The 18303-nt window shown below is 41.4% G+C and overlaps 1 protein-coding gene across 1 annotated transcript; it reads left to right on the top strand.

Annotated features, from left to right (window-relative positions):
• The first annotated feature begins 214 nt into the window (after nucleotides 1–214).
• LOC124147728 (translation initiation factor eIF-2B subunit alpha-like) lies at nucleotides 215–12310 on the top strand. Its single transcript, XM_046518473.2, has 9 exons — nucleotides 215–324; nucleotides 3335–3436; nucleotides 4598–4737; nucleotides 7511–7627; nucleotides 10463–10575; nucleotides 10705–10773; nucleotides 11149–11224; nucleotides 11603–11728; nucleotides 12107–12310. The coding sequence occupies exons 1-9, from the start codon at nucleotides 312–314 to the stop codon at nucleotides 12260–12262; spliced, it is 912 nt and encodes a 303-aa protein (XP_046374429.1). The 5' UTR covers nucleotides 215–311; the 3' UTR covers nucleotides 12263–12310.
• Nucleotides 12311–18303: the final 5993 nt, after the last annotated feature.

Genomic DNA, 18303 nt, shown 5'->3' with positions numbered 1-18303 from the left:
CATATATCTACCAGTATATATAAACCGTATTATTTATTATTTAATTAATTCGCATAAACGTGTTGTATATTGTAATAGTTCTTTCGTTGAAAACAAATACCATCTTGAAATTCAAAGATCCGGTTTAACGTCCGAACTGCTTTGCATGTAACGGAGTCACCAATTGGTCAGTCTGATGACATTTAGACGAATTGACATCCGCGTTTCTTTATGAGAAGAAGGGGAGATAACAGTGACATGAAACGAAAATCTCTCAGACATCTGATGCAAGAAACAGTATTTTCTGATTTATAAGACTTTTGAACCTAAACATGGACAAGAACGGTACGCTAAGACATCTTAAATTTATGTTGCTCCTATTATGTATATATTTGCCTCAAACGACTGGATATCCATCTTCTAGGTAAATTCCATATGGATTTATTAGGCTTGCTGTACTGTGAAACAGGGATATCATCGTTGGTTCACTCTGCCTGTTGCTGTTACACCCCTTAACGGACATATGACACATAAATATAGGTGTAGTACTGCAATTAATGGATCCAAGTAATATGTGATGATATTGAAAATAATTATAAAGTATTTTGTCCATCAGAATATTTGATATTGATATGATATGGCGGCACATGGTCCTATGCACAGCGCACAGGTCACAAATCAGGTGAAGTTAAGCAACGTCGGTCACAGAGAGTGTTTGGATGGGTGACTGCCTTGGTAGTGTGGCTCCTGAGAGTTTCTAGGGCTTCGGTCCTGCCCCACAGTGAAGCACATGTAACACATGTGGCGTCTTCTATGGCAAGTGATTTTGTTCGAATATGGGCAACCATTTACCAAGCAGTGAATGGGTACCCGGTAGGATGAGATGACATTGTTGTTGTTAACCTTCTAGTGCTTAACAGGCAGCTTGGGTTGTATACTCCCTAGGAAGCTGAGAATGATTCTTGAGGGCACATTGATCCAGTTACAGGGGTAATAATAGCACTTTGAGAATGTCCCTCAGTGATGTGGATTTTGCGCTGTACAAATAGCCTTCTTCTCGTTGTTGTTGTAATATGATGCATTTGAAATGAGGAAGTGGTCACTGAGTAGTCAAGTGGTCAACATGGTCAAGTCTGTGAGTATTTGAGTGCATTCAATGTGATTACCCTCACCATGTGTATGGCACTGCCCAATGGCGTCACCTAGTAATATCTCCAAACATGACCATAAATATATACACAATATATAACTATAATGTAACATATTACATCAATATGTTTTAAGGGGGTGGTCGGGTAGTCTAGTGGGTAAAGCGTCCGCTCATCACGCTGAAGACCCGGGTTCGATTCCCGAAATGGGTACAATGTGTGAAGCCAATTTCTGGTGTTCCCCACCGTGATATTGCTGGCATATTGCTAAAAGCGGCACAAAACCATACTCACTCAATATGTTTTAACATTCTTATGTATAAACAATAACTCTAAATCTATTCTTATAACTCACCTCATCATACATACATTCATTCATACATACAAAGTTGGGTGCAGCACTTTTATTCGGGTAAGACTTCTGCCCATATCTACCACCCCCATACCGCCTTATAAATATATAATTAAAAGGATGAGCGTCAATGCATACATTTATAAGTTTTTAAGGGGGAATACGGGCAGAAGTCTTTTCAAATAATACATATGCACCTGAGTAAATCCTTATAACAAAACACTACATAAGAACACAGAAATATACAATTCACACATAAACTAACCTGTGATAAATATCAACTGTGTCCAGCAATGAAAAGTCAATGCAGACTCCAATGCAAATGTGAATCTAAGCTGACCAGTTCCATAAGGCACCCTGTCACTGAATATCAGACAATAGAGACCCAGAGAAACAACAGAGAAGGCAAGCACAATGGTGACTGTGCTACTGTAATACAGTACTGAAGCAGGTAAGATAGGGTGGTTGAGGTAGGACTAATAGAAGCAGAAATTAAAACACACTTGAGGATATATACATAATTACACACCGTAACACTATGACCTTTATAGTCTTTATGCACCAAGAACAATACTGGATAGAATCAGAACACTGTTTTTTTTTAGTTATAATCAAAATATTAAACCAACAAAAAAAAACCATAATAAATAAATAAAAACGATTAAAGGTAATAAATATTTTTTGGAGAATGTGAAAGGTTGTATTAAAGTGGAATGTATGAAGACAATTTATGGACAAATTGAAGGTCGGTTCTGAGAAAAACATTGTGGAAGACATAAATCACCCAAAACAATTGCACTCGTGATAATTTTGAACCCAATATGGCTACCACGTCAATCACATGACCAATACATATGATCAAGAAGAGTTCTTTACAGTCTGGGGGCAGTCGGGTAGCCTAGTGGTTAAAGCGTTCGCTCGTCACACAGAAGATCCGGGTTCGATTCCCAACATGGGTACAATGTGTGAAGCCCATTGCTGGTGTCACCCGCCGTGCTATTGCTGGAATATTGCTAAAAGCGGCGTAAAACCACACTCACTCACTCACTCACTCACTCACTCACTCACTCACTCACTCACTCACTCACTCACTCACTCACTCACTCACTCACTCTTTACAGTCTAATGATGAACAGTATAAATTTTGATGTACTTTATAGGCCAATTAATTTTCTACTTTATTCATTAATAAATTCTTGATGGCTACCATCAGGCAATATATGCATATAAAATGTGGTAGTTGTGTGTATGGAGACAGTTTGTTGAAAGTATTGAAGTAAGTTCCGAGTATTAGATTCTAGAACACATGTACTGTAAATGGCCTTCAATAGAATCAGGGCACCATGTGGGTGATACATGCAAGTTTCCAGCCTTTTTGACAAGTGGATTTGGAGAAAACTCTCAATTACGATTCTTTAGATCAACAGTTTGCCCCATAAAGCCATGTGACCAGTGACCAGTGTTTGTATGTTATATATATATATACATACAAACACTGGTCACTGGTCACATGGCTTTATGGGGCAAACTATATATATATATATAATAAAATAATATAAGTCCACGTTAGTCCATCATCTTCTTTATATCAGTTTCAGACAAAGAAGATGATGGACTTACGTGGACTTTATTATTTTATGATATATTACATGTACACCGAGTGAACATTTACCTCATTTTTGTTTGTGTGTGTGTGTGTGTGTGTGTGTGTGTGTGTGTGTGTGTCTATATATATATATATATATATATATATATATATATATATATATATATATATATATATATATAATTTATTTGTGAAACAAACATGTCTTTAAATTGTTTGTATCTAAATAATCATTATTATGTTTTTCAGATATTCTGTCATATTTTAACAAGCTTATCAATGATGACCCAGATATTTCTGCTGCTGTAGCTGCCATCAAAACTCTCCTGAAGTTCATTGAAGCAAACAAAGGCAAGAAATCAGGAGGAGTCCACTTTTGATCAGGATAATTTATTGAACTTTTGTTAAGAGCATCATGTTAACAGAAAGAGGTTATGAGCCCTCGACTGGTCCTAGTGCCTAACTGTCCTGCATCGTGGCTACTTCCCGGGCTTGCACAGTCCCTCCATCACATCTGAATACATGCCACCACAGGGCAGTGTGGTCACTCTTTGTAAGCAACCAATCAGTCCAAGGCCTGGCTCTAGTCAGACTGGATGCAGTGTGTCCTTAGACCAGTGATAATTTTGTATGTTACAATCTCTTTTCGAGATACAGCTCAAATTGGAATATCAGAAAATGTGTGAAAATTAAGGACATGACCTGTTTAATAAAATTCATGTCGGCCGAGTGTTTTCATTTGTACACAATCATGGGTTTGAACTACATTTCAACTGAAGACAAATCATTTATGCAAACGTCTGAAAATCATTCAGGTCAAAGTTCACACGATGATGACCAAGATTGACCCCGGAAATGTTTACTGTGACAGTGTCATTAACAAATAATGACAGACCAAATCCTCAAGTCATTCTCATGTATTGCATATTGTTCTCTCAATCATCAAAGTGACTTTACCTAAGGCTTAAAAAGAAATTAAAAAATTGGTTCTTAGGCAATGGCTTTTGAATAACTAGTGCAGGTGCTTAGTGTTTGTTTTGTTTTTTTGTTGTTCAAACTAGTATGTACCCATATAAACAGATGTGTAACCAAATAAACAGTTGTGTATAATCAGCCTGAGAAAGGGCCTCCCTACAAAAATGTATTCCTTGAAGAGTGAAATACTGGAATACAGTATTTGACTGCCGTTAGACTTGGAATATTTAAGGATTTTGTTTTTTTTGTTTTTTTTAAATGGAAATAAAAATGAAACATGTGTAAAACTTTGTGATTATGCGGGTAGTTCCTGAGAACCAAGGCTATTATTTTGTTCAGCCTCAACATGATGAAGACTTACTTTGCCTTCAGTAAGTGTATGGGGGAATAGCAAATATAGTTATGCATGTGGTGCATGAGATTTGTAGCTAGAAATTTGAACAGTTAACCATTGAGATATTCAGCTCCAGTCTCCCACAAGAAATGGTGATGGTGTTACAGCTCATGTTTATTTTTTACTGTTGTTGGTTGTTGCAGTGGAAACTCTGTCGGAGATGAGGGAGCGCCTGAAGGATGCAATCAACACATTGACACAGACTGACAGCAGTGTTACATCCATATCATCAGGCTGTGAACTGTTTCTACGCTTCATCACACTGGCAAATCTTCAGCATTCTGTGAGTATTTCCCCAAAATAAGATGAGGGAAGTCTATGATGTAGAGGCTGTTTAAGTACCTCACACACAACTGATGACACATGTACCTCACACACAACTGATGCCACATGTACCTCACTCGCAACTGATGACACATGTACCTCACACACAACTGATGCCACATGTACCTCACACACAACTTATGACACATGTACCTCACACACAACTAATGCCACATGTACCTCACACACAACTGATGACACTTGTACCACACACACAACTGATGACACATGTACCTCACACACAACTAATGACACATGTACCTCACACACAACTAATGACACATGTACCTCACACACAACTAATGACACTTGTACCTCACACACAACTAATGACACTTGTACCTCACACACAACTAATGACACATGTACCTCACACACAACTAATGACACATGTACCTCACACACAACTGATGACACTTGTACCTCACACACAACTAATGACACATGTACCTCACACACAACTAATGACACATGTACCTCACACACAACTAATGACACATGTACCTCACACACAACTAATGACACTTGTACCTCACACACAACTGAAGACTCATGTACCTCACACACAACTGATGACACTTGTATCACACACACAACTGATGACACATGTACCTCACACACAACTGATGATACATGTACCTCACTCGCAACTGATGACACTTGTACCTCACACACAACTGATGCCACATGTACCTCACACACAACTAATGACACATGTACCTCACACACAACTAATGACACTTGTACCTCACACAGAACTAATGACACTTGTACCTCACACACAACTAATGACACATGTACCTCACACACAACTAATGACACTTGTACCACACACAAAACTGATGACACATATACCTCACACACAACTGATGATACATGTACCTCACTCGCAACTGATGACACTTGTACCTCACACACAACTAATGACACATGTACCTCACACACAACTGATGATACATGTACCTCACTCGCAACTGATGACACTTGTACCTCACACACAACTAATGACACTTGTACCTCACACACAACTAATGACACATGTACCTCACACACAACTAATGCCACATGTACCTCACACACAACTAATGACACTTGTACCTCACACACAACTAATGACACATGTACCTCACACACAACAAATGACACATGTACCTCACACACAACTAATGACACTTGTACCTTACACACAACTAATGAACCTTGTACTTTACACACAACTAATGACACTTGTACCTCACACACAACTAATGACACATGTACCTCACACACAATTGATGACACATGTACCTCACACACAACTGATGACACATGTACCTCACACACAACTAATGACACATGTACCTCACACACAACTGATGACACATGTACCTGACTCGCAACTGATGACACTTGTACCTCACACACAACTAATGACACATGTACCTCACACACAACTGATGCCACATGTACCTCACACACAACTAATGACACATGTACCTCACACACAACTAATGACACATGTACCTCACACACAACTTATGACACATGTACCTCACAAAAAACTAATGACACTTGTACCTCACATGAAACTGATGACACATGTACCTAACACACAACTAATGACACATGAACCTCACACACAACTAATGACACATGAACCTCACACACAACTGATGACACATGTACCTCACACACAACTATTGACACATGTACCTCACACACAACTGATGACACATGTACCTCACACACAACTGATGACACATGTACCTCACACAACAAATGACACATGTACCTCACACACAACTAATGACACATGTACCTCACACACAACTGATGACACTTGTACCTCACACACAACTAATGACACTTGTACCTCACACACAACTAATGACACTTGTACCTCACACACAACTAATGACACATGTACCTCACACACAACTAATGACACTTGTACCTCACACACAACTAATGACACATGTACCTCACACACAACTAATGACACTTGTACCTCACACACAACTAATGACACTTGTACCTCACACACAACTAATGACACATGTACCTCACACACAACTAATGACACATGTACCTCACACACAACTAATGACACATGTACCTCACACACAACTAATGACACATGTACCTCACACACAACTTATGACACATGTACCTCACAAAAAACTAATGACACTTGTACCTCACATGAAACTGATGACACATGTACCTAACACACAACTAATGACACATGAACCTCACACACAACTAATGACACATGAACCTCACACACAACTGATGACACATGTACCTCACACACAACTATTGACACATGTACCTCACACACAACTGATGACACATGTACCTCACACACAACTGATGACACATGTACCTCACACAACAAATGACACATGTACCTCACACACAACTAATGACACATGTACCTCACACACAACTGATGACACTTGTACCTCACACACAACTAATGACACTTGTACCTCACACACAACTAATGACACTTGTACCTCACACACAACTAATGACACATGTACCTCACACAACAAATGACACATGTACCTCACACACAACTAATGACACATGTACCTCACACACAACTGATGACACTTGTACCTCACACACAACTAATGACACTTGTACCTCACACACAACTAATGACACATGTACCTCACAATAATAATGAGGTTAGAATGTGTTTCATGTTCATGCATACATGACAGAAATATTATTCTTCCTTTCAGGATTTTCAAGAATGTCAGAAAATCTTGGTTCAGAGGGGAAATGTGTTCCTTCAGAAAGTGGCCAGTTCCAGACAGAAAATAGCAAAAATAACTCACCCATTCATCACAGATGGATCTGTATGTATACCACCACTATCATGAGCAGGATGAGTCCAGAAACTCAAAGTTTTAGGAATAACTACTTTCTCTGTCAATATTAATATGGCTGGGGCTGGGCCTCGGGCTGGGTGCAGAGGCCCATGGAGACAAGTCTGTCAATAGTTGTGTGTGAAATAAATTTACCATTAGTTGTGTGTGAGCTAAATGTATCATTAGTTGTGTTTGAGGTAAGTCTACGGTCTTGGTGTTAACGTTTGCTGAATACCTTTTTTACTGTTCAAAGGTAGGGCCACTCACATTAATTTCATGACGCATTTTAGGTCATGGGTCGACACTTGCATTCATTTGGTGACGCATTTTAGGTCATGGGTCGACACTTGCATTACCTTGGTGACACAGTAATTTCATGATTTACAGTATGCATATTGAAATCGACCTTCACTGATCCCTAAAATTTCCCTTTCAACCTACTAATCATTTCCGTTATAACCAAAGTGTTGTTTTGTCACTGTGTCGTGGTAGAATGGTGAGTTTTCAATGTTGGGTTTTCTGTGTTGTCTGTTATCATCTGATCTACATGACCTACCTTCCACATACTGTTGTATCATCTGATCTACGTGACCTACTTTCTACATACTGTTGTATCATCTGATCTACATCACCTACTTTCTACATACTGTTGTATCATCTGATCTACATGATCTACTTTACATACTGTTGTATCATCCAATATACATGACCTACCTTCCACAAACTGTTGCTTCATCTGATTTACGTGACCTACTTTCTGCATACTGTTGTATCATCTGATTTACATGACCTACTTTCTACATACTGTTGTATCATCTGATTTACATGACCTACTTTCTACATACTGTTGTATCATCTGATTTACATGACCTGCTTTCTACATACTGTTGTATCATCTGATCTACATGACCTACTTTCTACATACTGTTGTATCATCTGATATACATGACCTACTTTCTACATACTGTTGTATCATCTGATCTACATGACCTACTTTCTACATACTGTTGTATCATCTGATCTACATGATCTACTTTACATACTGTTGTATCATCCAATATACATGACCTACCTTAAACTGTTGCTTCATCTGATTTATGTGACCTACTTTCTGCATACTGTTGTATCATCTGATTTACATGACCTACTTTCTACATACTGTTGTATCATCTGATATACATGACCTACTTTCTACATACTGTTGTATCATCTGATCTACATGACCTACTTTCTACATACTGTTGTATCATCTGATCTACATGATCTACTTTACATACTGTTGTATCATCCAATATACATGACCTACCTTAAACTGTTGCTTCATCTGATTTACATGACCTACTTTCTACATACTGTTGAATCATCTGACATACATGACCTACTTTCTACATACTGTTGTATCATCCGATATACATTACCAACTTTCTACATACTGTTGTATCATTTAATATAAATTATCTACTTTCTACATACTGTTGTATCATCTGATATACATGACCTACTTTCTACATACTGTTGTATCATCTGATCTACATGACCTACTTTCTACATACTGTTGTATCATCTGATCTACATGACCTACTTTCTACATACTGTTGTATCATCTGATCTACATGATCTACTTTACATATTGTTGTATCATCCAATATACATGACCTACCTTAAACTGTTGCTTCATCTGATTTACATGACCTACTTTCTACATACTGTTGAATCATCTGACATACATGACCTACTTTCTACATACTGTTGTATCATCCGATATACATTACCAACTTTCTACATACTGTTGTATCATCTAATATAAATTATCTACTTTCTACATACTGTTGTATCATCTAATATACATGACCTACTTTCTACATACTGTTGTATCATGCGATATACATGACCTACTTTCTACATACTGTTGTATCAATTGATATACATGACCTACTTTCTACATACTGTTGAATCATCCGATATAGATGACCTACTTTCTACATACTGTTGTATCATCCGATATACATGACCTACTTTCTACATACTGTTGTATCATCTTATATACATGACCTACTTTCTACATACTGTTGTATCATCAGATATACATGACCTACTTTCTACATACTGTTGTATCATCAGATATACATGACCTACTTTCTACATACTGTTGTATCATCTGATCTACAAGACCTACTTTCTACATACTGTTGTATCATCCAATATACGTGACCTACCTTCCACAAACTGTTGCTTCATCTGATTTACGTGACCTACTTTCTACATACTGTTGTATCATCCGATATGCAAAACCTACTTTCTACATACTCTTGAATCATCCAATATACATGACCTACTTTACATACTGTTGCATCATCTGACATACATGACCTACTTTCTACATACTCTTGAATCATCCGATATACATGACCTACCTTCCACAAACTGTTGTATCATCTGATGTACATGACCTTCTTTCTACATACTGTTGTATCAGCTGACATACATGACCTACCTTCCACAAACTGTTGCTTCATCTGATCTACGTGACCTACTTTCTACATACTGTTGTATCATCTGATCTACATGACCTACTTTCTACATACTGTTGGGTCATCTGACATACGTGACCTACTTTCTACATAATGTTGCATCATCTGACATACATGACCTACTTTCTACATACTGTTGGGTCATCTGACATACGTGACCTACTTTCTACATAATGTTGCATCATCTGACATACATGACCTACTTTCTACATACTGTTGTATCTGAAAACTGACTTTACCTGATACTTGCTCACTGTCAGCAGTACCTGATGCCATGGTTGTCTGTGCACAGACCATCTTGACACACTCACGGTCACGGGTGGTGCTGCAGGTGTTGCGGGATGCTGCCGCTGCACGCCGCCGCTTCAAGGTGTATGTAACAGAATCTCTCCCTGACAAGTCCGGGTATGTGCACCAGTGTGTCCAGTGTCCTTATACTTCTAGAAATTGTAAACTGTTTATAGGGCTTATTCTGTCACTTACTGAACATGAATGATTTGCATTTTTTACTTGAATACATATTCTTCTTTTCAGTTTTGAGACCTGTGAGGAGTTGTCTGCCCTTGGCATACCAACCACAGTAGTTCTGGATGCTGCAGTGGGGTAATCACAGTTTTGTGTCTTGTTTTAACGTCTTAAAAAGATACTTCTATCAGTATGTTCAACATCCCAGCAAGGATTCACAGTAAGAATAGGTTGCGAGTAACCGATGCTGCTCGTAAGAGGCAACTTAATGGATAAGGTGGTCAGACTCGTTGACTTGGTTGATTGAGTGTCATCGTACACAACAGCATGGTTTGTTGCTCATAATATCAGTCACAGGTATCTGATCCAGACTCGTGTATTTACAGGTTGCTATCATAGTCTTGGAATATTGCAGAGTTATATAACAAACAAAGTATGTTCAGAACAAGATTCATGTCTTGCCATTTGAAGTACAACGTGTTGCTAAAACTGGAGATGCTTGTTGTGTTGTAGATATGTAATGGAGAAGGTGGACCTGGTTCTCATCGGAGCTGAGGGGGTGGTGGAGAGTGGCGGGATAATCAACAAGGTAACACCAGAGCTGTGGGGGGTGGGCGGGAGGGTTTCAGGTGTGGTAGACATGTTGTTGTAGACAGGGTTCTACATGGTGCACACTGATTACAGTTTACAGCTATGTGCAGTCCATCGGACACAAAATACAAGATCAGGATTTTCAAGTATATTTTGAATGTCTTTCTGATTTACAATTAGCTGTGAATAATTATGAATAGCCCCTGCGTCAGCATCTTCTGCAGAGGATATTGTCTGTGGCTGGAGTGGCTACCTATGTGACCAGCTCAAGGCTTGACTGTCGGTAGGAATTATGCCTCATTCTCCTGTAAACCATGTCTTATTTCCTCCTCTCTCCCAGTGAGACAAATCCTACAAATAATGGAAACTATTTCAGATCGGGACTTACACAATGGCTATCTCGGCCCAGGCGATGAACAAGCCGGTATATGTGGTGGCAGAAAGCTTCAAGTTTGTAAGGCTCTACCCTCTCAACCAACAAGACATGCCTAACCAGTTTAAAGTGAGTATTCTTCTACAGCATTTTTGTAGATCTAGCATCCTGTGATGTATGGGAGTTACGATCACCTTAGCGCTAAGATCGCTTTGTACAATGGCACCCTGGTCATTAGGGCCTACATACATGACACTGCTGGTTGTCATGGTCACAAGAACTGATGTACATGGGAGCCTGTGGTGACTAACACGGTTGCCATGTTACCTGGATGTCAGATTGATGCTCATCCTTTCAGTCACTGATTTTTCTGGTCTTCCAGTGAGTGAGAACTCGTGTGCAGGATGATTATTTCTTTTTAGTATAAATGTTGTCTTTTTCTGTTTTCTTCTCCTTAAGCAATTGTTCATCTGTTATTCTTTTGATGAATTATTTCTCTTTCCCCAGTACCAGTCATCTACTCTGAAGTCTGGCCGCGACCTGAGCAAGGAGCACCCTCTGGTGGACTACACACCTCCAGCTTACATCACCCTCCTTTTCACAGACCTAGGGGTCCTCACGCCATCGGCTGTCAGTGACGAGCTCATCAAACTGTATTGCTAACATCATTTACTGGCTAGAGGGAATAAATAACCATGCTGTCTTGTGATACACCTGCCTCATTTCATTTATTTGTAATTCTAACATAGACTGCCATGGTGATAAGTTGAAACTTTGAGGACTGGATGCACATGAAGTAATATTGATGACCAGGGACCACAGCCTAATGAAAGGAATGGAATCAAAGTAACACCTCTACCCTCTATCAGAATACAGAGGCTCCATGTGACCCAGTATAGAGGCTCCATGTGACCCAGTATAGAGGTTCCATGTGACCAAGTGTAGAGGCTCCATGTGACCCAGTATAGAGGCTCCATGTGACCCAGTATAGAGGCTCCATGTACCCAGTGTAAAGGCTCCATGTGACCCAGTGTAGAGGCTCCATGTGACCCAGTACAGAGGCTCCATGTGACCCAGTATAGAGGCTCCATGTGACCCAGTATAGAGGCTCTATGTGACCCAGTATAGAGGCTCCATGTGACCCAGTACAGAGGCTCCATGTGACCCAGTATAGAGGCTCCATGTGACCCAGTATAGAGGCTCCATGTGACCCAGTATTGAGGCTCCATTTGACCAAGTATAGAGGCTCTATGTGACCCAGTACAGAGGCTCCATGTGACCCAGTATAGAGGCTCCACATCAAGCTATATTGAGTGTGGGAGTGAGTTTTGTTTAATGCTGCTTGAAATAGTGTTTCATTTATATCACAGCTTTCAGCTTAGAGGAAAGCCTGAAGTGATGTGGGTCTTAGAAGTTTTCCCCTTTGGTAATACCCTTGAGCACAGGTATGGTGCTGACAAAGCTATAATGCTCATCAGGGCTAACAGGGATTCGAATAAGGGGATAAAACAAGGATTGGTCTGCTCAGTCAGTATACTTTTTCTGATATCTCAGTGGGATAGCACTATCAAACCAACATTAGTCCGGACAAGTACTAACAGTCAAGCACATGTACACATACAAGCATGCATGCACACACACTCACGCACCTACGTACACACACACACGTGAGTATGCATGCACACACACTCACGCACCTACGTACGTACACACACGGGTATGCATGCACACACACTCACTCACGTATGTACTTACGTACAGACAAGCATGCATGCACACTCACTCACGTATGTACATACATACACACACAAGCATGCATGCACACACACTCACTCACGTATGTACGTACATACACACACAAGCATGCATGCACACTCACTCACTCACGTATGTACGTACACACATAAGCATGCATGCACACACACTTACTCAGGTATGTACGTACACACACAAGCATGCATGCACACTCACTCACTCACGTATGTACGTACACACACACAAGCATGCATGCACACACACTCACGCACCTATGTACGTACACACACACAAGCATGCATGCACACACACTCACGCACCTATGTACGTACACACACATGTGTATGCATGCACACACACTCACGCACCTATGTACGTACACACACGGGTATGCATGCACACACACTCACTCATGTATGTACTTACGTACACACACAAGCATGCATGCACACTCACTCACTCAGGTATGTACGTACACACACAAGCATGCATGCACACACACTTACTCACGTATGTACGTACACACACACAAGCATGCATGCACACACACTCACTCACGTATGTACATACGTACACACACAAGCATGCATGCACACACACTCACTCACGTATGTACGTACACACACATGTGTATGCATGCACACACACTCAAGCACCTACGTACGTACACACACAAGCATGCATGCACACACTCACGCATCTACGTACGTACACACAAGTATGCATGCACACACTCACGCACCTACGTACGTACACACACACTCACGCACCTACGTATGTACACACAAGCATGCATGCACACTCACGCACCTACGTACGTACACACACAAGCATGCATGCACACACTCATGCACCTACGTACGTACACACACACTCACGCACCTACGTATGTACACACAAGCATGCATGCACACTCACGCACCTACGTACGTACACACACAAGCATGCATGCACACACTCATGCACCTACGTACATACACACACAAGTATGCATGCACACACTCACACACCTACGTACGTACACACACACTCACACACCTATGTACGTACACACACAAGTATGCATGTCACTATGGAAGTTTGATAGTCTTGAACCTGATGTTGGACCCTGTTTCAATTTAGAATAATGCAAGATATACTCCATATGACACTCAATAGAAGCTAAACATGAATATGTATGCAAAGTCCATGTGAAAGCATGTAGGCAGCATATGAACAAGTAGGAAGGTTTAGTATGTTGAGTGTTGCATGGAGTCTATATTGCATGGGAATTGTGCCTGTATACTACAGTATGTAGGCTCCATGTGCCACAGTGTGTAGGCTGCATGTGACAGTATGTTGGATGCATGTGACACAGTTTGTAGGCTCCATGTGACAGTATGTAGGCTGCATGTGACAGTTTGTAGGCTCCATGTGACACAGTATATGGGCTCCATGTGACAGTATAGGCTGATGTGACATCATATGTAGGCTCCACATATCAGTATGTAGGCTCCACATATCAGTATGTAGGCTGCATGTGACAAAGTGTGTAGGCTCCATGTGACACACTATGTAGGCTCCATGTGACACACTATGTAGGCTCCATGTGACACAGTATGTAGGCTGCATGTGACACAGTATGTAGGCTGCATGTGACACAGTATGTAGACTGCATGTGACACAGTATGTAGGCTCCATGTGACACAGAACGTAGGCTCCATGTGACAGAACGTAGGCTCCATGTGACACAGAACGTAGGCTCCATGTGACACAGTGTATAGGCTCCATGTAACACAGTATGTGAGCTCCTTGTGACACAGTTAGTAGGCTCCATGTGACACAGTGTGTAGGCTCCATGTGACACTGTGTAGGCTGCATGTGACACAGAATGTAGGCTCCATGTGACACAGTATGTAGGCTCCATCTGACACAATGTAGGCTGCATGTAACAGAGAATGTAGGCTCCATGTGACACATTATGTAGGCTCCATATGACACAGAATGTAGGCTCCATGTGACACAGAACGTAGGCTCCATGTGACACAGTATGTAGGCTCCATGTTACACAGAATGTAGGCTCCATGTGACACAGTATGTAGGCTTCATATGATACAGTGTGTAGGCTGCATGTGACACAGTATGTAGGCTGCATGTGACACAGTATGTAGGCTGCATGTGACACAGTATGTAGGCTGCATGTGACACAGTATGTAGGCTCCATGTGACACAGTTTGTGAGCTCCATGTGACACAGTGTGTAGGCTGCATGTGACACAGAATGTAGGCTCGATGTGACACATTATGTAGGCTCTATATGACACAGAATGTAGGCTCCATGTGACACAGAACGTAGGCTCCATGTGACACAGTGTGTAGGCTGCATCTGACACAGTGTATAGGCTCCATGTGACACAGTGTATAGGCTCCATGTAACACAGTATGTGAGCTCCTTGTGACACAGTTAGTAGGCTCCATGTGACACAGTGTGTAGGCTCCATGTGACACAGTGTGTAGGCTGCATGTGACACAGAATGTAGGCTGCATGTGACACAGTATGTAGGCTCCATCTGACACAATGTAGGCTGCATGTAACAGAGAATGTAGGCTCCATGTGACACATCATGTAGGCTCCATATGACACAGAATGTAGGCTCCATGTGACACAGAACGTAGGCTCCATGTGACACAGTTTGTAGGCTGCATGTGGCACAGAATGTAATCTCTATGTGACACAGTGTGTAGGCTCCATGTGACATAGTGTGTAGGCTCCATGTGACACAGAATGTAGGCTCCATGTGACACAGTGTGTAGACTGCATGTGACACAGAATGTAAGCTCCATCTGACACAGTATGTAGGCTCCATGTTACACAGAATGTAGGCTCCATGTGACACAGTATGTAGGCTTCATGTGACACAGTGTGTAGGCTGCATCTGACACATTATGTAGGCTCCATGTGACACAATGTGTAGGCTCCATGTGACACAGTGTGTAGGCTGCATGTGACACAGAATGTAGGCTCCATGTGACAGCAGGTAGGCTCCATGTGACACAGCATGTAGGCTCCATGTGACTCAGAATGTAGGCTCCATTTGACACAGTATGTAGGCTCCATGTGACACAGTATGTAGGCTGCATGTGACACAGTATGTAGGCTCCATGTGACACAGAATGTAGGCTCCATGTGACAGTATGTAGGCTACATGTGACACAGCATGTAGGCTGCATGTGACTCAGAATGTAGGCTCCATTTGACACAGTATGTAGGCTCCATTTGACACAGTATGTAGTCTCCATTTGACACAGTATGTAGGCTCCATTTGACACAGTATGTAGGCTCCATGTGACAGAATGTAGGCTCCATATGACACTGTGTAGGCTCCATGTGACAGTGTGTAGGCTCCATTTGACACAGTGTGTAGGCTCCATTTGACACAGTATGTAGGCTGCATGTGACGCAGAATGCAGGCTCCATGTGACACAGCATGTAGGCTGCATGTGACACAGTATGTAGACTGCATGTGACACAGAATTTAGGCTCCATGTGACACAGTGTGTAGGCTCCATGTGACACAGAATGTAGACTCCATGTGACAGTGTGTAGGCACTATTTAGACACCATGTAACAGACATCCTGTGTATCCTGCGTTTTTGGTATGCCATTTAATGTAGGGTTTCTTCAACGTCAATGTATGGCACACTGCGATGTGATAACAGTGTTGCAGCTGTGTGAACTGTGAACTCTCTCTGCAGCTGTATGTCACAGTACATCATCAAGGTGAGAACTCTTTCTGCAGCTGTATGTCAATACAACATGGAGGTAAGAACCCTCTCTACAGCTGTGTCACAGTACACCTTTGATGCGAGAAATCTCTCTGCAGCTGTATGTCACAGTACAACTTGGAGGTGAGAACTCCCTGTGCAGCTGTATGACACAGTCCAACATCGAGGTGAGAACTCTCTCTGCAGCTGTATGTCACAGAACAACATGGATGTGAGAACTGTATGCAGCTGTATGTCACAGAACAACATGGATGTGAGAACTGTCTGCAGCTGTATGTCACAGTACAACATGGAGGTGAGAACTGTCTGCAGCCGTATGTCACAGTACAACATTGAGGTGAGAACTCTCTGCAGCTGTATGTCACAGTTCAACATGGAGGTGAGAACTCTCTCTGCAGCTGTATGTCACAGTACAACATTGAGGTGAGAACTCTCTCTGCAGCTGTATGTCACAGTACAACATTGAGGTGAGAACTCTCTGCAGCTGTATGTCACAGAACAACATGGAGGTGAGAACTGTCTGCAGCCGTATGTCACAGTACAACATTGAGGTGAGAACTCTCTCTGCAGCTGTATGTCACAGAACAACATGGAGGTGAGAACTGTCTGCAGCTGTATGTCACAGTACAACGTTGAGGTGAGAACTCTCTCTGCAGCTGTATGTCACAGTACAACATTGAGGTGAGAACTCTCTGCAGCTGTATGTCACAGTACAACATGGAGGTGAGAACTGTCTGCAGCCGTATGTCACAGTACAACATTGAGGTGAGAACTGTCTGCAGCTGTATGTCACAGTACAACATTGAGGTGAGAACTCTCTCTGCAGCTGTATGTCACAGTACAACATTGAGGTGAGAACTCTCTGCAGTTGTATGTTACAGAACAACATGGAGGTTAGAACTGTCTGCAGCCGTATGTCACAGTACAACATTGAGGTGAGAACTCTCTCTGCAGCTCTATGTCACAGTACAACATGGAGGTGAGAACTCTCTGCAGCTGTATGTCACAGTACAACATGGAGGTGAGAACTCTCTCTGCAGCTGTATGTCACAGTACAACATTGAGGTGAGAACTCTCTCTGCAGCTGTATGTCACAGTACAACATTGAGGTGAGAACTCTCTGCAGCTGTATGTCACAGTACAACATGGAGGTGAGAACTCTCTCTGCAGCTGTATGTCAAAGTA

This window comes from Haliotis rufescens, unplaced genomic scaffold (assembly GCF_023055435.1).
Source record: "Haliotis rufescens isolate VD_foot unplaced genomic scaffold, xgHalRufe1.0.p SCAF_36, whole genome shotgun sequence".
Classification (NCBI taxonomy): Eukaryota; Metazoa; Mollusca; class Gastropoda; order Lepetellida; family Haliotidae; genus Haliotis; species Haliotis rufescens.
Note: the sequence above shows the minus strand (reverse complement) of the source record. Positions and strands in the feature narration are given on the sequence as shown.

Bases quoted from the DNA above. Each gene is read 5' to 3' on its own strand.
- LOC124147728 (XM_046518473.2), top strand. The intron at 4,738-7,510 runs GTGAGTATTTCC...TCTTCCTTTCAG, and splicing joins TGGCAAATCTTCAGCATTCT to GATTTTCAAGAATGTCAGAA. The intron at 10,576-10,704 runs GTATGTGCACCA...TCTTCTTTTCAG, and splicing joins TCTCTCCCTGACAAGTCCGG to TTTTGAGACCTGTGAGGAGT.